The sequence below is a fragment of the Hippocampus guttulatus genome, chromosome 16, assembly GCF_054856545.1.
Source record: "Hippocampus guttulatus isolate MCC_2025c chromosome 16, RoL_Hgut_1.0, whole genome shotgun sequence".
Classification (NCBI taxonomy): domain Eukaryota; kingdom Metazoa; phylum Chordata; class Actinopteri; order Syngnathiformes; family Syngnathidae; genus Hippocampus; species Hippocampus guttulatus.
In genome coordinates this window covers 12,290,762-12,312,446 of record NC_141276.1, presented here as the reverse complement: position 1 = coordinate 12,312,446, position 21,685 = coordinate 12,290,762, and the positions used below count along the sequence as shown (strand labels likewise).

General features: G+C 44.6%; 1 protein-coding gene across 2 annotated transcripts in view; it reads right to left on the bottom strand.

Annotated features, from left to right (window-relative positions):
* Positions 1–21,685, bottom strand: part of coro7 (coronin 7) — a 114,653-nt gene that overhangs the window by 72,890 nt on the left and 20,078 nt on the right. For both annotated transcript variants that reach the window (XM_086133984.1, XM_086133983.1), the window contains exons 8-9: positions 9,269–9,352; positions 8,551–8,633 (exon numbers count right to left, since the gene is read on the bottom strand). In XM_086133984.1, coding sequence (XP_085990110.1) covers positions 8,551–8,633; positions 9,269–9,352 — 167 coding nt within the window. The remainder of the gene's footprint in view (positions 1–8,550; positions 8,634–9,268; positions 9,353–21,685) is intronic.

Sequence of the window (21,685 nt, the reverse complement as noted above, 5' to 3'; positions counted from 1 at the left end):
CTCTATTCATTATCCACAACTCTCATTTATTGTGCAATAATCTAATTGTAACATGTATTTGTTACAAATTTGGATGCATGTTTATGCTTTAGGAAACAATTATGTCTGAATTTGGGGGGGTGGGGGGATTGGAACGAATTAGGGCATTTACATGGAAAATGCGTCTCTCCTTATTTTCTCATTAAGAAATTTCTTCCAGAACCAATTAATTTCGAATGTAGAGGTACCACTGTAGCCGATAAAGTGAGCATCTACTTGGGTGGAGCTGTTGATCTGTGGTAATGTCTTCAAGTAGGAACCACTATTTGAAGAAAGATGGTAGGCTCATTGCAACTTCACAGCAAATTGGCATTGGAGGCTGAACAGTAGAGGCGCCATTCATTCGCCTGACAGACAGAACTCGCCGAAGCGGGACATTGCCATGTCCAAAATGCCAATTTATACAGACGCCGCGGCGTCACACATTCCAGGTGTGACATTTGGTGTGAAGACAAAGGGGCCGTGGGGAGTGAGCATGGACAATAGCAGGGGAAAGTCATCTGCAATGACTAGTGTGTAAGCGGCCAGAGAACTCCGTCCAATGAGAAAACGCACTAGCAAAATGACACACAAATAAAATTGACTGGTGGCTGCATCAGCCGCATTGCCACTAAATGAAGCGTGGCATATTTCCCCCCTGCTTGGCTGCCATTGACTTGTTTCCATAACGTGGGAGGAAAAATGGCAGCCACATGGGAAGTGACATCAACTGGCCAGGAGCAAATACTACCAACTACTCAGACCAATCCTCTCCCGGTGAGTCCTTTTCAACGAGCAGGGTGGAAGGATTCAGGTGACTTTTTTTTTTCTCCAAGAGGAGATGATAGCAAATGTTGCAAACTCAATCGAAAAAGTGGCCATTGAGATGGCGTCATATTTGTGTCGTACAGATTCAAGACATTAAATCATGAAATCTGCGTGAAATATTTTAAGACTTGGTTCAGCAGATCCGGAAAATGGCATATTACAGTACTTAAGGACCAAAATATTGGCTTTGGCTCAAACCACCACTCAATACAGGTTGCCTCAGTTTCAATTTCAAAGTTGTACTGGGTAAGTATTAAAGCCACATTGCATTGAAGGCCTCACTCGGGACAAGGCATGTTAAAAATGGACAACCATCAAGATTGACGTTCGCTGGTCACATTTTAGCCAAGAGGGACGCAGGGCAAAGTGCAGACAGGAAGACTGGAGCCCAGATTCAAACTCCAAACTCAGAACTATGAGGCAGAAGTACTAACCACTTGTGCATCGTGTTACCTAAAGAAAGAAAGACCGTAGAACACTATTTAATAACTCATCCAATGAACATCAAACAGTAGTTGACATCAGGGGTCCCCAACCCCAGGCCGTGGACCGGTATCGGTCCGTGGGTCATTTGGTACCGGGTAGCACAGAATTAATTAATAATTTACATTACTTCGGTTTTATTAATTTCGGAACCTGAAAGATGTTTTATTTTGAAAATTTACCGGATTCTCTGTTACATTCGTCTACAGTATGTCTCTTGACACAGGTCAAGGCGCGCTTCTCGCCCACGTGATAGGTTATCGCTGAAATGAAACCCAGGAGCTAGCAAAATGGGTAAAAAAAACAAACGTCTTTTGGAAGGGGACAAGCCCCAGCCAGGAGACAGAAGAGGAGCCTACGACTTTCAAGAAAACGAAGGCTACATTTAATAGACAGTATCAGGAGTCCTACTTAAAATACGGATTTATCTCAACGGGAGATTCCCATGCACCAAACCCACTCTGGGTATTTTATTTTTGAAGGCACATTTAAACATGATCATAGAGAGTGTTTCGGCCAGATAGGACGTTCCTCGTATCATGATTCTAGTTTTATTATTATGTTTAGAAAATACCACAGTTTTCATGCAGGTTAGATCATGTTATTTTGTTGTAAGGACGGTCCCTGAAAATAATCTGACATTAAACCGCTCCGTGGGGTGAAAAAGGTTGGGGACAGCTGGTTTACGTCATCCACATGGTATTGGCTTCGTCGGCTTGGACGTCGGCTGACCTGCTACTAGAAACCTACTTTAGCCAATGGAATAGGCGTCATTAGTTAGAAGAATCGGATTAAAAAAAAAAAAAATACATAAAAAAGGGAAAATAGTCAAAAAGAGATTTTCATGCGAGAAAATCAAGATGGCTAAGAATGATCGAGATGAATACCGTATTGGCCGAATATAAGACGGTGTTTTTTGCATTGAAAAAGTGGGGGTCGTCTTATATTCGGGGTCTAGACATTATACCTATTCACGACGCTTGATGGTGCCAGATATCATTGAAGCGAATGCTGAACTTGACTCCCCAGGCCAAAGTAAACCCCTGCCACAAAGAATAAAAATAAAAATAGTGGTAGCACGAAGAAGCGGTAAGAAGGAAAACAGAAGAAAATAATAGAAGAGATCACAGAAAATTGAGAAATGTAGTGACAATCTGGAGAAAAGTGGGTCAAAAATCGGCCAGGTTAACCGGCAGCTGAGGAGAAGTTATGATGTAATTTACATTCCAAAACCAGAAGCCATTCATTTACGAATGTGATTGCACTTTAGATTTGAATGAGGCAAAATAAAATGCTTTTTCTCTCAAATATATTGTTATAATCATTTGCTTCAGATGTACTGTAATTATTTTCTGTATAAAAATTAATTTGGTGTTCAAAAAGTCTTTTTTCAAACTTGAGTCTTGAAAAAGAGGGGGTCGTCTTATAATCAGGGCCGTCTTATATTCGGGCCAGTACGGTACTCCCTCTCACTAAAGTCCCTGCAACGGTTTTTGAGAGTTCACCAGAATCCCACTTGATTGTTCCCTTTGGGCCGTTCCTCTCCTTTATCGAGCTCGGAGGTGTGCAGTGACAATCTGGTCAGAGGCAGCGACGGAGGCCGCGGGGGCTGTGCGGTGGGCGGAAACCATCTAACTAATGGGAAACACACTTCTCTCCACCGCTGAAGTCATTTTTTTTTCTCCCCCTCCCCCTTCCACAGCAAAGAGTGTCATCAGGATTTGGTAGAAGGTATGATTTAAAGAGCCCTAAAGCTGCTCCATTTTGTGAACTGTGTAATTTATAAAAACACGTCCAGGTGTAAAACCTGAGGATATATTAGAATTAAGTAGCACAGATAAGATCGGAGACACTGGAGTGACAAGACAAATTGGCGCAAATGGGACCTGGAATATTTAGAATCCCTCCAAGTGCCTGTCGTCTGGCAACTCTCTCTGGACCTGTCAACGTGGCTCCAACGCAGTCCTCGCACTGACACTCAACCCCTCGCATTGCATCCATATGTTTTGCAATGAATGCCCTTGCGCTGTTTCCACTTAAGGCCCGCATCTGCTGCCAGCCTTCCTCACGTCTTCATCAGAAAGATCGGCTACTGGAGATTTGCCCTCAAGGGAAAGGTGAAATGTGCCAAAATGGAATTGGGATGGCCCAAAATACAGCAAAGGCTTCTGTGCATGGAACAGATCCCAGACACTTGAGCTAGCTCGGGCATTGGATTTGATAAATGGCAAAACTAAATATTTTTTTTTTCCCATGTTGACCAAAGCATTATCTGCAGCTGCTGCTGTTTTATTTATTTTGGTACAGGATGGAAAAAACCTGGGCCGGACGGTCTCCAAAACTCCCCAAACGCATTAGGGCTTTGTGCGACTACCGTAACCACGTCCTCAACTGCCACGTCCTTTGGTGTCTCATCATCCGCCACTTGCGTCTGCTTTAGCTTAAAAACGCGAACCACAAAAGGCATTCAAGCGAAGGTGAATGGAAGAAAAGATGGAGGAGGTAGGAAGGAAGGACGGATGAAGAGAGGGAATTTTTGTTTCCACCCCATTTTTCTTTCTGTGGCAACTTCACACAAAAAGGAGCCTGTGGGATGAAACCAAAATCCTCTGTGAATTATTTTAAATATCCTGTGCTAAAGGCTGCATACTTCCATGTATGTGTGCATGGTTTATTTTTCTTCTCTTTTTTTTTACTCCATTCGGTTTTGTACTCAAATAAAATTTCAAATAGAATTCCACATACTGGGAACTTAGCAAAACTTGAACTCAAGTAGTGCAGAAAGTCAACATATTGGTGGAACAAAATGAGCGGTAAGGAAAAAGGACTCTTGGCGTCTGTATTTGTGCTATGTTGGGGGTCACTGTGTGACTTTTGATCTTCTAAAACACAGGTGTCAAACTCAAGGCCCGGGGGCGAGATCTGGCCCGCCATGTCATTTTATGTGGCCCGCGAAAGCAAATCAATCATGTCAACTTCTACAATGATTGCTAAAATCTGTACCAACTTCTCGTATATATTAAATAAGTGAGATATGGTCAGCATCTTCTTGTTACCAAATACCTCATTACAATAATTGAAACAATTGTTGAGTGAACCATTACTCTTGACTTCATTATATGTTTTCATAGTCATAACGGCCCTCCAAGGGAAACGGTCACTACGATGTGGCCTGTGACAAAAATGAGTTTGACACCCCTGATCTAAAACATCAATGGAGCTCACATTAGCTTCTACAAAACGCCCTTCAAGGTTCCCCTGCTAAACCCAAAATGATATAATAAAGCAAAAAATACAACGCATGTGCCAACGCTAGTCAAAACAGCGTCCTCTGATTAATTTTGCATTTGCATAATAGAAATGAAACCTAAATAATCAACGTGGTGCCGTGTTTGGCAAAATCTTTACCAACTGCAAACTGGAAATGGCGTCAAGGCACGAGTGAAAATTTATCCACCACCAGAGGGCTCCAATGAATTGGGTTGGTCTTTCCACGGTTCGTTTTTTTTTTCATTTTACGCATTATTAGCCAATTTAAAGCACCGAACCTGGTTTGAGAACAGATCTGTCACTGCTCTTGAAATGTCTCGTAAGTGTTCATTCTGCAAGGCTTGGTAATTTGGTTGCTTCAAGACTGAAAGTCTGGATGTTGTTTTGGATCTAAAATGGAGCCCCCATAAGCTGGTACGCTTTAAACTTTATTTTAGAGGGCGGGGAATACTTCATACATTCAAGTGAACAGCAGTTGATAAAGCTGTGCTCAAAGTAATGGTAAAAAATGTACGCTAACTGAGTTTTGCCCTTTTAGGACAGCCTCCTGCTTTTTTGGGGGGGCGGGGGGGGGGGGGGGGTGATGGTCAAGACTCCCTCTGTTGACAGTGAATCCCAAATGTCAACCCTAAATGACTAACAGATTGCGGAGCTTCATGTTTGATCTGTCAGAACACTGCGTTCAGGTTCTTTGACGTTTTGAAGTTTCCGCAGATGAAGTGCCAAGTGGGATGGGGACATTCACCTGAGACTTGTAATTTGGACACTTTCAGCAGCATTTAATACGCACTGCTGTCCGACGAACGAAAACAAAAGAGAGCGAGGTCAAACTATGGCGCAAATGTTCTGAATTTGGACTTTTGTATGCTTTGGTTAGCCACGCTGCAGCTGCACCTAATCCCCCACAGGAAAGCCTTCATCTGGGACTGATTTTTCAGAGCGCTCAGGCTCTGATCGAAGAAAGGGGTGAGTGTTCCCTGCCTCTCCTCGATCTGTCTGATTAAAGGGGAGGGAGCCTGGCTACATTCCACCTGATGACTGGAACCTGCACTCAGGCACGACCCCGCTAGAAAAACACACAGAAATAGACTACATGGAGAGGGTGCGCATTTGCACCAGGTGTGCTACGCAAAAAAAACAAGCAAATAATTTTTTTTTTATATACGCTCTTTGCCTCGGTTAACTTTGAAGTGTGGATTCAGTTCCTGCTCAGTGATGGTGTAAATGTGAGTGCGAAAAGTTGCCCGGTGAATGACTGGCGACCCATGTAGGTTGTAGTCTGCTTTTCACCCGAAATTCACTTGGATCGCACACCAGCAACCCGCAGGATAAGCGGCAATCAAGAAAAACAACAACAAAAAATGGCTTGACCTGATCTCTTTGTATGCTGGTTAACAATGTGATGCATAATCGTGAGAAGACAAAGTTTTCAGAAGTGGTGCCCGACCCCGGGCTGCGGATGTTGACCCAGTTTGAGAGCCAACAATTTTTTCCCCTTTAAAATCAATCGCTAGATTTGACTCTTTCCAGTACTGCAACCACAGTTTAACGCTGAAGATCAAATCAATAACCCGAGTGAGATTTGTACTTTGTGTTGACGATATTTTGAGCAGTAAATCGCACATCGTGACATGCCCTTTTGTACCCTTGAAAAGCTTCAGGTTCCAAGACAGCTGTTGCCGATAAACTGGTACAAATCATAACACAATAACGTTCTAAGGCAGGGGTGGGCAAACTTTTTGGCTCGAGGGGCCGCATTGACTTTTAAAATTTGACAGAAGGGCCAGGTCAGCACGAGCTATGGTACATTAAAAAAAAAACTGCATTTTTTGACAGTCCATATCAAACATCAACAGAACAAAAGCATGAAAGTACGGTATTAATATACTTTTTTTTAAATGACAAACGTGTTGTTGATGACCTATTTTAGCCTGTGCATCGCTGCAGATGGGTTGTGATCAGACCAGTAGAAGTAGAGCGATACAGAGGTACTAGGTGGTCGAAAAGATTGCCCCGCCCCCCCGTGTTCTGCAACTTCAAGTCAATGCGCCATCTGGCGGCGAAATGCCTGTCATTACAAGTCCAATTGAAATGAATGCAATCATTCACATCGAACCTTAATTGTGGACCAACCTTCGGCGGGCCGGATTAAAAAGACCAACAGGCCGGATTCGGCCCGCGGGCCGTAGTTTGCCTAGCCCTGTTCTAAGGTCAAAATACTTGTTGTGCAAAGCAAAAGTTAGTTGCTATGACTATTTCCGGACTTCTGGGAGAAGAAAACACAAAGATGACGACGACGATGACGATGAAGAAGCAGCAACAGTTGTCATGGCAACTAACTTTTGCTGTGTTCTGGTCGGTCCAAAAGTGCAGTTTGCGTTCCAAAATGTGAACATATCCCTGCCGCAGTTGTTATTTTGACTCTGAGCCCCTCCAAAATAACAACATTACCCCTTCATTATTCTCCATTCCAAATGATTCCACCCACAGCCCAAATCTACTGGCTGGAGCGCAGGGCCTCTTCAACTTTGTGGCCCAATGAAAACAGTCCTACTGAAAACTGTGGACGGGCAAGGCTAACGCGATAGAATCCAGGCTGCTGCTCCAATTACAGCCCATGTTTACCGCAGTCCTTTTAATTAGGAACAGGCAAGCAAAAAAAAAAAAAAAGAACACATCTCTCTTTATGTGTACTTTGGACCTAAAAATGACGGGGAGGAAATACTCCGCTGTGCATGCTTGACTTCAAGCCTCCTCGGCTGCGCACGCACGCACGCAAGCACGCACGAACTGGCATAGTTTAATTTAATGGAGCGCGGCGACAAATGGAAACAAAGTCTCCTTTTGATGGCTGCATTTGTCGACACATGCGCTGAGGCAAGGCTCAACACAAACAAAATTACTCAGGAGAAAAACCGCCATGCCGTGATAACGCACAAATGTCCAACCGACCGCAAGGAACCCGAGGGCAAGCCGGCTGCGGCAGGGGAACGCTTTGAATGAAGGCAGTGTCTAAAAAAGGCTGTTGTAAGGACCGTCCAGTCGAGACACACGTGAAAGAGACAGACATTAATATTTGTTTACTCAACATGAAGAGGAATAATTGTGACTGTGCTAGACTCTATAAAAGGGGAGGCGTTTCTTTGTCCAAAGCACATTTTTGGAATAACATGAAACAATTATTCCCCATCCATTTTCGTCCTTGTCCTCAGAGAGGCGGGTGAGTTGAAGTTCATCCCAGCTGACTTTGGGTGTGAGGCCATTTCAATCATTGCACGGAAGCGCCTACGTAATGTTTTATATTTGTTATGTATGTATAATTGTTCACTTCCATGTTGTCACGCCTGTGGAGCTATTTGCGTGCAATCGGGGCATCTGCGCAAGCGGGGTTTTTTTTCAGGTGTGTGTAGCAGTCATATTGGATACGTGTCACTCAAAACCAACTGCAACTATTAGACACAGTCACGACATCAGAATTGGGCATTGTGTAAATCCAGACTTAAAAGCTGGCTCTGATGGCTCGATGAAACAGAATACTTTTCTAAACAGCTCTGCATCGCACAAATCAAATCCCCTGCAAACTGAATTCCCGGCTGCATTCCTGCTTTCCGTCGGCCCTCGGCAGCCACGTTTGGAAAAATAAACGCAGCGACTGCAGTGGCAAAAGCAGTTGAGGTGTCAAAGTGCCGACTGCGGTCGCTTCACCCCGTCATAGCGGTTATGAATAGAAAGATGCATTCAGAGGGCATCGCCGTGTGAACGTGGAGGCACACCGCGACAATTACAGGAGGTCCACATTGCTGTCTTACAGCATAGCGAAACCTCATAGTCTGACAACAGCTTCCACGCATCCCACACACAGGGTTCGGCGAAGACATGCAAGCGCGAGGCGTCATGACAGTGACTTACAACGAGGGACCCCCGCAGGTTGCACACTTGTACGACACTTACCCGCTGGAAGTGCCAAAGGTCTGAGACCTCACAGAAGAAGTCAAGTTCCGGCTGTCCCAAAGCCTCACCTCACGGTTACGCACCTAAAAACAGAACAGAACTTATTTACGGGAGACACAATGTGCACGTATCAAGTTTGAAGGAGCTGATTCGTTTGAAATAGAAATAGAACAATCAGAGTGCAGCATAGAACCAACATGGAACACTCTTAATCCAGTGGTGGGGAAACCTTTGTGCTCAAGAGCCACATTCGATTTTTAAAATGGACAGCTAGGCGCTTTCGTTAATATGCGCCTTTGAAATTACTGATTTTAGATGTGTATTACATACATTCTGATTTATTCACCCTGCCTGGCGACCTGACTTAGTGGATTTTTGGCCTGTTTTACTGCCACCTCTCCTCTCTCCTTCCCCACACTAATCTTGGAATATGGGCTCGGGACAGCAGCCAAATAAGATACGATCAGATAAGATAACCTTTATTTGTCCCACACTAGGGAAATTTGCAGTCTACATCAGCAAAATGGGGGGGGGGGGGGGGTGCATTTGGGCTGTTCCTGTGGAGGATTCAGCATCGACCAACTGGGAAATGTCCCGAGGGGAAGCACTTCCCAGAGGCGTCTACCTGCGGCTCAATTTTCCATAATTTGTCTCTTTTCAAGCTATTTGTATCGGAACATTTAGGGAAGCAAACTGAGCAAAATGAGTTCCTTCTTACCCGGTCAAAGCCAGTAGTCAGCAGAAAGTCATCCTTGGCCCACAGAATGCGAGAGTCTTTGTTGTTCTGAAGGCAGTCGGCACTCTGTGAGACAGACAATGCAAACAGCTTCTTGATCTTGACATTTGGGAAATGTTGACAGCGACGTATTCAGGATTGTTGCTGAGCGATAGGTGAGGCGAGGCGAGCAACAGCGGATACCGCGGAAGTGCCTCTTACAGATGTCTGTCTTTGGACAGACCACAACTTGTCCCGTGATAGGAGACATTGTTTTGTTTTTTTTCCGTTGCGGCCTGGTGCGCACCTTAAGATTACCAACCTGAGACGTTACGTCTGTCTATCCTAATTGTACGCAGTCTTCGGTATACTGTCAAAACAGCTCATTTTGATTGGCTGTTTTCAAACACAGATGACACGTTTTGAGATGTGTAAAAACAACAGTGACTGTTGAAATAAGGGAACGTAATAGCAGTGTCACATTGAGGAATGGTTTGCATGTATGTGGCTAAATTACGGAAAGTCATGTTAATTTGAAGACTCTCTGTGCATCGCTGCGCATGTGGGTGTAATCTGTTGTTTGTCGGTATGAGCCTTGCAATTGGCTGGCGACCTGTCCAGGTCGTACGGCCTCTCTAGTCAGCTGGTGATAGGATGCAGCTCACTTGCAACTCGAATGAGTACAAGCGAAAAATATCAAAGGGAAGGCTGGGTGGCTGCTTCAAGGCCACCAATTTGACCAAATAGCTCTTTGTAATTGAACGTAGGCAAGCACTTTTCATTTGAAGCGAAACTGTCGCAATTACGATTCTTGAAAAGCCTCCAAGCTTCAGCTGACTTTAAACTAAAAAAAAAAAAAAAAAGTCGCTGACCAATATTGTGCTTTTTCATAATGGCTACAACTCAATGGATTTGCCAGAGCACATGAGCCTGCGCAAATTACAGGTGTCGTCATATATTAAATGGAGGGCCGCAAGCGTGGCTGGACATCAGGAGCTTATTAGCGCTCTCACAAGTACGCCGCCTGGTTTTCACAGCGCTTCTAAATGGCAGCACAAGCGGGGGGAAAAAAATGGCAAAAATAAAAGGGGCTAAAGTGTGAGCTGCCAAGTTGCCCTCCTGAAAATGAGCCACCTTTTTCGAATAATTTGGCACTGTGCCTTACAACCGGCAGGATTCAAGTCTGTGTGAGGCTTGTAAAACTAACCCTCCATCCATTTTCTATAAGGCTCCTCATTAGGGTCTGGAGCAAATGCCAGATGACTTGAGGGAAAGCAGCAGGCTACACCCTGGACTGCTCACCAGACAATCGAGGGGGAACAGAGAGACAACCAAACTCAATTTTGTGTCTTCGGAGCATGTAATGAAGCGGAATAAAAGCCACGTAAGAGTGGGGAGAACGGCACACAGAAAGGTCAGAGCAGAGATTCAAAGTCGGAACCCCAGAACATGCAAACCACAGGGCTATAAAACAAACTAATACAGAAGAGCAAATAAAAAACAAAAACAAAAAAACAGTGACTTCATTTCTGTTCCACTTTCCAGATGATGTTCCGGGAAACAAGATCAAGAAATGCAGTCTGAAATTGTCAGCTTCCCGAGGGGTCTGACGATTTCATACTGCGTCAATCAGATGTTCCTCGCCTGCAGCCTCACAGCGTGTTTCTTCGTTAAATGCTCATGGGTGCAACAGAAGTACTTGGGCACAAGACAATGGTTGCTCTTGTGGTCCGCCGACTGTGTTTATCGGTCGCGCTGTTGGTTTCAAAGTAGATTTATTGCACTTAACACAAGCTACCACACTTGTCGACGGCAAATCTCAGCCCTGCAGGGAAAGTCGAGGCATAAAGCAGCAACAAGACGTCATGTCTTCTGGCTTTGGGCGTGCTCCGAAAATATTAGCTAAGAGGCATTCGGCAAACATTTTGCTGATACGTTTTTCGTGCATGCTCCTCAAAGTTAACAGAGCGCTGACAAAGTTAATGATGAGTCCAGGCTTGAATATTATTATTATTATTTTTTTTTTTTTTTTTAGCCCGCAGGCAGCCGCGTGGCTCGTGCGAGAAAGTGAAGTCACGTTCGCCTGGATGAGAGCATGTGTGCTGAGGACGATGACAAATAGTCCACATGTGTACGAGAGATTCAGGGTATACAAAGTCCCAAGGAGAATTAGAAAGGCGCAGGCACATAAACACAAACAGAGGAGGATTCATTGTCACTGAGTTGATCACCAGGCCGACTGGTCCATTTCCTTCCAGGGGCAAGACGACACAGAGCTGGCGGTCGCACCAAACTAGGAATAAGTTGAGCCCAGACTATTTTAGCCTGCTTCAAGGTCTGTCCAACATTGGACTGTATTCAAAGATCAACACATAGTCATCCATTACGATTACTTCTGAAACGCTGAACAATGCTTCCAAGGCAACTGGACAACACTCATTCCAAGGAAAAGAAACCCAAACAAACTACTTCCCTGATAGTGGAAAATGTTGAAAATACACAAAGTTCTAGTGAAGCAGACAAGTGCAGTTGTGCCATAATAGCGTCCCTCCGGTCTTGGATGGGAGCTGACTTAACGGTTATACTTGAGGCCAGCAGCTCTGAAGGGCCCCTGCTGATTTAAGTGCCGGGTCAGAGCGATGTGATGTTTCAGTCGTAGAAAGCTAGCACTCGAGGGCGGCCAGAGGTCGCGGCATCTGGACCTGCGAGTTCATAAAGGTTGCCAAACAACATCCATCCTCTGCAGTCATAAATCTGAAGCGAAAATGAAAGCGCATCATCGAAAAAAAGAAAACAGAGGAAATGAAGTCAGGGAATATCAGCGCAGGTGTCTGCAAGGAGACCGCGGAAAGCAATTACAGACAGGAACATTCGGGGGAAACGATAAGGTGATGATGAGACAAAAGGAAGTTGAAGTTAGTCAGCGGTCTGCCCAATCTGATCTTGATAGCTTGGTTCCGCGGCCTTCGCCAGAGTACATAAATGATCACTCCATCCGTCTGTGTCATCCGCCCCCTTCGGTATTTCACTTTTTGGCCATCCAAAAGGCAGACCGTGTCACTTGCGGGGAATGTTGGTTCACCCACCAGGATGAATATCAGGTGTCTGCATCCACATCTGGGAACAATCAAAGCCGTTTTACTGTCTCTTTCCACGGAGTTGTGTGCTAGCTCGTGGGGGGTGTTTGGCAGAAAAGGAAGGATTCCTGGGTGAAGGAAGATCAAGAGCTTTTCCTTCATTCGTTGCTTTGCTTTCCCTGCTGAAGTGGAGAAGACCGTGACACGTGAGGCTCATCTTTGGCTATTGATGTGAAATCAGGGTGTCTTACACTTCTCTCTTTATTTTCCTTCCTTGGCAGAGGTAATGTTTTGGTTCGTGCAATAATAGGATGAGTTAAATTCTACTTAAATCCTTGTAAAGAAAAAAAAATAGTATGCTTTCTAAATTTGACACCAAAGACAATAGTGTTGTAAACAACCCTCCCATATTTGAAATGCCAAATACAGTGGTTCCTCTATTTACGAACCTCTCTTCATACAACATTTTCAAATTACGAAACGCCTCAACAGGAAAATATTGCCTCTTGTTATGAATGAAATTTCAAGATACGAAAGGTAAAAATAGAGTACAGGCCACTACTCGCAGCTCCGAGTTTCTTGAACGCACTATACTTATAGCTGCTCTGCCATTGGCTATTACCTAGCATCTTCCTGGCATCCCATTGGCAAAGAGGGACCTCTCCCGTACGTGTCTGTGTGTAGATCGATAAATAGATAAAGATGTGTCTATGCAGCATCCTCGTCATTCGCCCCTCGGGCCATGAGGTGTTCCGACAGTTTTACGTAAATGTGAACCACCCACTGCGATTGGCTGGCAACCGATTCAGGGTGTTCCCCGTCTACTGCCCGAAGACTGCTGGGATAGGCTCCAGCACCCCCCGCGACCCTAGTGAAGATGAAGCGGTTCGGAAGATGAATGAATGAATGAATAAATGTGAACCGCCCAGAAAAAGTGTTCACCAGTCGGGCGATTGCTCACTATGCTGATGTTTGCCTTGGACATTTCCGAAGGATTGTTAAAAGCCGACAAAAGCAAAGGTCCTAGAATCAGTTCTTTACAAAATGCCATATAAAAACCACTTCTGAGTGAGAACATGAACTAAAGAGGGCAAAAAAAACAACGAGGACGCAGTAAAAAGTTAAATGACCTTCATTTTTATTCTTTATTCATTGTTTTTTTACATTGTCCACAACTCTCATTTATTGTGCAATAATCTGATTGTAATATATATTTGTTACATATTTTGATGTATTTTTATGCTTTAGAAAACATTTATGTCTGATTTGGGGGGTGCTTGGAACAGATTAGGGCATTTACATGGAAAACGCGTCTAGTTAAGAAATTTCTTCCAGAACCAATTAATTTCATAAGTAGAGGTACCACCATATATAAAATGAAGCTTCAGAATGGTGAAAACTCAAACCGGTGTCCCCATCAGACGCTGTGGGCGCGCCGCTGAATGTGATGAAACCACACCCTGCTCAAGTGTCAACTGTCAATCAAATACCATTACTTTGACCTGGAAAAATGATTGTTACTCTATCTGGAGTCTTTCTTATACCTCCCAATAATACATATTTGAGCTGCAAAAATATCTCCACATTAAGCACCCGGTGGCTGCAATATATCCCACTGGGTCATCATAGAGTTTTGCCAAAGCTCGACAATGAGGCACTCGAAAGGGATGCCAGCAAAAATGTCAGATTGTTATACGTTAAGCTTTTAGCGTTTAGACTTTCATTTTTACTTTGCAGGTTTAAACCATTTATTCCACACCCATGAAGGTAGTCAGGATAGCACGACGATTTTTTTTTTGTATGTTTTGTTCCTCCTGTTGTGCGTCGACGGAGTCGATGGTAACAGAGGAGTCGGTTTACAGGTTTTCCAGTCGGAGTCTCTTCAACCTGCTTCTCATTTCCTCTTGACTATCCATCATTCCGCTCCTCTCATAATTTGCCCTCCTCTAATAACTAACTGTTGCCTTGAAGCTTTCATCAAGCCTCAAAATCTGTCTCAGTCTTTTCATCCACGGCCAATTAGTCTTTGCAGTAGTTGGCTTTCTTCTTCTCCTGTCTTGTCTTCATGGTCCATCAAAATTTGCTTTTGGCCTCACAGTTCACAATCATGAATGTCATAAGACACGTGCCTGGCGAACAGACGGCAGAGGGCGGCGGGAGTTCAAGATGGAAATTAAACCAGCCGTTTTATGCTTTCATTTCCTTTACCGCCCACAGCCCCCAAAAGTCCCAGAAGCAGTTTTGCAAGTGTGCTAGCAGTATCTGCTTAACTTGTTATTGTCCTTCCCGAAAATGAGCATGGACGCATGAGGTCAGAAGCTGGGCAGGGAAAGTAATCGACGGCAATGACAACACAACAACCTCAGCTGCAGCTGTAACAGCATGAAATGGAGAAGGTGCTCTCATGTGCTCATTTTGCACTGAGGTTACCGCTTGTGCGCTTCATTCGAGTCAGCTTCTGTTTTCACAGCTACAACCTTAAAAGCGCGAATGAATAGCGCCCTCGTTAATTCATCTGGGGACTAAACATCGGTTAAATATAGACTCCAACCACAATCAGATGCCCGCAGGAGACCATTTCTGCACATTTTCTGCTTTTCAGCACTTTTAATAAGAAGAAAATGAACGGGAGAGCTTGGCAGTAAGTTTAGGCCAAATAAGTGATTTTATTGATGATCAGGTCTTAAAGCAACTGGGGTAATCTGGAGTGCACTACAGTGGTCCCGCTCGTGGTTAGCACATCTTTCTCACAGGTTCGAGGCTCGACTCCAGGCTCTGGCCTCCGTGTGTGGAGTTTGTTCTGACCCCTGTTCTTGCAGTGCTTGCATGGGTTTTTCCCAGGTTCCACATAACAAAAACATGCACTGAAGACTCTTGGATGTGAACGTGAGCATGAATGGTTTTTGCATATGCCATGTAACCATCCATTTACTGATCCGCTTTATCCTCACAGACGAACAACCATCCGCGCTCACACACCTAGGGGAAATTTAGATTATCCAATTAGCCTGCCATGCATGTTTTTGGAATGTGGGAGGAAACCGGAGTACCCGGAGAAAACCCACGCAAAGAACATACAAACTCCACACAGGAAGGCCGGAGCCGGGATCGAACCCACGACCTCTGCACTGTGAGGTCGACGTGCTAACCACTTGACCACCGGGCTGCCTTGATGGTAACCAGTAAACCCGCTCAATCACTTTGTGGTCTGAACGTCAGGTAAACCGTCACACCTCGGGCACAACAAAAATAGCATTTAATCTGCTCGGTTCAACATGGGCATGGAAAGTCGGGAGTTTAGACTCACTACTCCTTTGGCTCGCAAATCAGCACACGAGGCAAAGTACGCCCCGTCGGTATCCATGCATGACTTGAACAGAGTTTGCTCATTTCTGGGACTGACTTGTGAATTGAATAAAAGGACTTGACAATCCGCTCAACTACAGCTCAAGTGCAGCACAGGCTGCCACGATTGCAGCATGGCACAAAAAAGGTGGTGCAGCCACAATAAAACATCCAGCTCATGGAGTCCTCAGGGACCGTGGTCACCCCGTCCCAGGCCCCCAGAAGGACAACACATTCGACCCGACTGCACCACACTGTGGGGTGGGGACTGAACTGACTGCAGTGTGCCTCCTGGCAGAGGACACTCTCATAGACGGTCTGAATCAGAACACTATACAAACTTCCTAATAATCATGTTCCAGGAAGACAGGAGTTTGCTCCAAAAGAAGCACTTGGAAGCCCGATGAGATCTGTTCTGCATTTTTGATGATGTCAGGGGAGGTTTGATGGTTCCTGCGGTAAAAGCATCCTTCAGAGATGCACTTAGTGGGCCAGTCCTTTAAATCCCAACACCAGATCCGCGGAGTAATGACAGAGGAAGGAGTGGTGCAGCTGACAACTGTAAGAACCTACGGCACCTGGAGCTGATGAAAATCTGCGTGCCAGGCCAGCTCTGTACCAAACAAAGACAAGATTATTTGGGTAGCTCCCTGACATAAGGAGGGTGGAGCACACTGAATTGTGCCCACACTGTTGGAAAGACCACAAAAAGCCTCTCAGTTTCTGTCCAAACAAGCCCTCTCATGCTTGTTTCACAGCGGATAATGAAGTTGGCCAACCGAACTCCCGGCCTCTCCGTGGCCATATCACAGGTTCTTCACATCTTCAAAGCGCCTCCGCAACCCCGTGTGACTGATGATGACTGAGTTGTGTCGGTGGAGGCCGGCGTCATTTGCATGTCATCTTGAGCCTGAAATATGGCGCTCAAAGTACGCCATCTCAACCTCAAGAACATTGTGTGTTGCGAGCGCGTAGATGATTTGCACATTTCAGAAATTACAAAGAGCTGAGGGCAGACGACAAGGCTGCTTGATTAATGATCCCGTCAAACTAATGCTAACAAGCATTTAATTTTCCTGAAACTGGGCGGGTTGCTTGACAGAGAACTCGCAACAAACTTCAGTGTTTGTGCAATGACCACACTCGCAAGATTCCCTCAAGGGTAAACTAATTAAGATTTGCACGAAACCGCAACTTGGAGAAAGGCCTGTTTTTGGGGAGGAAGAAAAGGAAAAAAAAAGTGCCAGCCCGATTTGAGGGCCCCCTATCTTGGCTAATATTTCTTGTTCAAGTACGCCCACCATTGACTGCTAAAAATCATTCACCGTCAATCCGGGTATGAACACCTGGGTACTACTTTCACAAAGACTGCAGCTGCAAGACTCCATCATCGTATCCCCCACCACCCCCCCGCTACAGAGTCAGCACAGCAAAACATGTTTTGATAAGGTTGGCTACCCCACACTTTGTGAATCTTTCTGAGTGTTTACCACCGGTGTCGAATTGACTCGACCACAGTGACATGACACAACAATCCAGTCACTCATTTTTATTATAAGGACGGAGATTAAGCTCTTTGATAAATATTCAATTCATTCCAGGAGACTTAATAAAATGTCTCTCAGTTTGAAAAAGCGGCCTACATGATCAAAGTGACGCTGATCACTTTTTTTTTTTAATTGCATGTATGAATATCTCTGCTCTGCGTTTTAGTGGTGGAAATCATCCCCGCGGGTGCAAAGTTCAGATGAGAACCCCAGAGATGATTTGCACATATGCGGTAAACATGAGGTGCAACATGCAACGGCACAGTGGACGACTGGTTAGCACGTCAGGTTAGTACGTCCGCCTCACAGTGCAGAGGTGCATGCTTCGATTTCGGCTCCGGCCTTCCAGCATGTTCTCCCCGTGCCTGCGTGGGTTTTCTCCGGGTACTCCCGTTTCCTTCCACATTCCAAAAACATTGTGGCAAGTTAATGGAACACTCTAAATAGTGCCTACGTGTGAATGTGAGCGCGGATGGGTGTTCATCTACTGTATGTGTGCCCTGCGATTGGCTGGAAACCAGTTCAGGGTGTCCCCCGCCTACTGCTCAAAGACAGCTGGGATGGGCTCCATCATGCCCCCGACCCTCGTGAGGAGAAGCGGATTAGAAAGTGGATGGGAGGATTAGGTGGGCCTGACGTGAAAAATCATGTTAATGTTGCAATTCATTTCTTTCCCCTTCCTATGCGCTTAGGAAATAAACTGTGTCAATTGGATCATCACTTTGTGGGATGAGCTCATGTGCCGAGCAGATCGTATATATTTTCCTCATGACAGTAAATGACTGAGCGGAAATTGCACCCACAATTTGCAAACAATGACTATTTGTCAACGTTGACCGCATCACTAAAGTGTGTGCTTGACAGTTGAAAAGGGGACGGGATTCAGATGTTGGTGAGCCCAGCCTGCAGCTGGAGGAAAATGAAAACTGTCATCCATTTCTGCAACCAGCCGTCACCCGCATGCGTGGGGGGGCCCTGAAGTAGTTAGGAACGAAGAGCAGTCGATCAATATTTTTATGAGGCTTCCACTCAGAACACACACACACGCACACACACACAAATCTCTGCCAGCTGGCATGCACCGTCGTTAGCACACAAACAAAATCCTTTCGTCACTTTATGACTCCGACCTTTTCGCTGCCAATTCCAGGAGACAAAGTGATGAACCCCGGCCTTGTTTATCAGTCCAAGATGTGAAGTGGCCAGTTCAGATGGCAATTGGACGGATTTTATTTCTTAATCACAGTATTGCATCAAAACAGAATTATTCTTCAGAACTGAAAATATTTTTGACCGGGGGAGGGGAGAAGGTAAGGAATAGAGTCCAAATTGGAGATAAAACCATTCCGCTAAGACTTCTCACTGATTGTGAATGATTATATTCGACCACTGGAATCCAACCGTGCACTGCCACTGACAAATAGAATTGTCAAGTAGGCTACGGAACATTTTTCAGCGAGTAGGCGTGGAAGAGGCCCTCGCCCAGGCAATCTGTGAAATTCAAGTTCGTAACCCAAGTGGAACGACTAACAGAAGCCTGTCGAGGGTGGCGCTGCATCACTTTACATTTTGGATCACCACAGTTACTGAGTTAAAATATAAAGGTTACGGGGGTGAATTTCGGCTTGCAATGTTGATTATGAGGGTGGGGGAAAAATGTTGACAATCAGACATATTTTGGCAAGGATGTATGGAATAAACACAGAATGGGTTGCAGTAGTTCATAGTTAGAAAGTGTGTGTCGCAAGGACAAGACGGTTCATGGAGTGAATGGCAACCACCGTGTCAAAAAAAAAAAAAGCCACTGACGTCATTGTCACTCGCAGCTCATTTCGTCGTGTATCTGTCAATCTATTTTCATTTTGCCATCAAAAGCCCTTGCTCAGTCTTGCTGTTGTTGCTTTATCGCTTCGAAGTGCCACAAAAACCAGAAAAAATACTGACTTCAAAGTCACTGTTCGGAACACTAATGATCATGAATGGATGGTTACAGGGGTGTCAAATTCATTTTTGTTTCGGGCCGTATTGTCGGAGGGCCATTATGACTGTGAACCTGTATAAAGGTTTAATCACCTCCTCGTATTTTATATATAAAGGGGACTATTAATGGATAACTAGTTTTGAAATCAAAAGTAAAACATCATAGTTTGTTCAATTGTTTAGGTTAATATAAAGTCATAAGGAAATGCTTGCAATATCTCAACAGTATTCTTTACTACAAATGACAATTTGAAATTTTGGTATGGATTTCAGCAAGCGTCAGGGAAGTTGACCTGCTTGATTTGCTTTTGCGGGCCACATAAAATGATGTGGCGGGCCAGATCTGGCCCCCCGGCCTTGAGTTTGACACCTGTGTCGTAGCATAAACAGAGACTCTCCCAACAGGTTTGAAAAATACGTAAGAAAAATAATTAATGCACTCATTGTTTCCTAATTGGTCCCATAAAATTACATTTAAAAGTACAAAAGGGCGCAGCTACGCCATTGGACACTTTGATGAAGAATCTGGAATTTAGTAGCCTGTGATTCTTGGACGAGCTGCTCTTTATTGCCATAAAAGTGGACATTTTCACGGTGTTGACTCCACATCCCTGCACTGTTAGCATTCGGCCTGACTCCAAAGTGTAAACACTCACATTTCACAGGGGAGGTATTTGCTGGAAAATGCTCAATGGAATACGTTGCTCTCGCTACAGCAAAATGCTGAAGTTTTTTATGAGTGGTAACGTTTTTTTGTTTTTTTTAACTTCAGCAAGACTGATGGCAGGTTTTATGTCGATTGGAAATACTGCAAAGACATGTTTCCTTGTATTTGGTTTTGAAAAATGGTCGGCCGATGTACATAAAACACAACTGAAGTCGACATGAGGATATGTGAGAGGCGAACACAAGTGCTAAAAAGCTCGACGCAATTACTGAAATTCGACACTGACAGAAGCTATTTAGAAAAGCATGGTGTGCGGCTTGACTTAAAGGGGACATATGGAAAACGAACTTCTTTATGACTTGGAAACAGTCTGCCTTCCCGCCCATCAAGTGTCATGTGAAAAAGCAAAAGCTGATCTTGTTGTTATGAATATTTCTGAAAATGTGTTCTGTACTTGTGCCCCACTGATACAACGGAGGAACTGTCTGCAGTTATACCATTCCTCGGTTAAATTAGGTTGTTGCTGTAAGGGATTTTTTTTTAAAAAAGCATCACTGTTGAGACAGTTTGTAATTTTCCAGATGAGGAGTGCACCAAAACACCTTCCAGGAAGCTAATGGTGGGTTAGGAAGGATAATACTGTACAGCAGCCACCTTGAGGAATCTTTTTCTTGGCCTACCTACACAAGCCAAACCGCTTTGCTTTTCTCCTTGGCCCTGCAGCATTTTCATTCGCTCGTGTCATCCAAACCCATTGCAGTCTGTGGTCCTCTCTAATTTCACCTAGAGCACCAGAAGCTTGTGCTGCTGAGCACAAGAAATCAAGGACCCCAAAAGTCCAGCGAACTGCTCCGTTCCCCCCCCCCCCCCCCCCCCCCCCCCCGCTTCTTCCAGCAACCGCAGATCACCGGTTCTGTGGCCAACACTGGACCAAAACTATTAGTGGTATTTTCAGGACTGCAATTTTAGGAACACGTGCAAGCAATACGCTCAAGCACACACTTGCAGAAAGAACCAAACACTTAGCAAAATGTCCAAAAGATGCAATTCAACAACTTTGAGATAGACCCCGTAAAGCGCATATCCTTAAAGCCTAACACAAGTTTTATTCACTCTGCAATTATGCTATAAAATCACAAGACTGCAACTCAAATCATCTTTCCCCATTGAAATGAATGAAACTGCCATCAATCCGGTCCAGCCACCCCGGAAGGCAAAGTTGTGCGGCTGTTTTAAACATAGGATGTTTAATTCCTTTTGTTTGGTGTTTAGATTTGACAGTAAACTTCAACTGGGCGTGCAATTAAAACAGCTTGAAGTATCATTTTTGAAGAATCGTTCTCGAAGAAGCAATTGAGTTGACTTCACGGCCTAAACCGTGCTCATATCTCACAAGTCAAAGCAAAACAACAACAAAAACAATTGAATGCTGGCTCACATCTTGAATGGTTGGGTCACTCACGATCTCAAGGCACCATAGCATTATGTTTGAATCGGAGTATCAAGTTAATATGGTTGCTACAAGAAAGAGGGTGAAGAAAAAGTACATTAATAATCCAAATAGAGCAATACAAAATTTCCTTTGTGTGACGACGAAAACATTTTGGTGTCCTATTAAATTCTCGTGAGCACAGCTTCTACTCAGACTTGAGGTCAGTCCTGGATCCGAGATGTTTCCAAATGGCGCATTCAGTCCATTTCCTCATTTCGGCATCTTCGACCATTTTGCTTAACAAAAAAGGGTTTTAATGGCGGTCGCGCTGGACGCTATCTTGGCAAACATGAACAATCCATGTACATATTT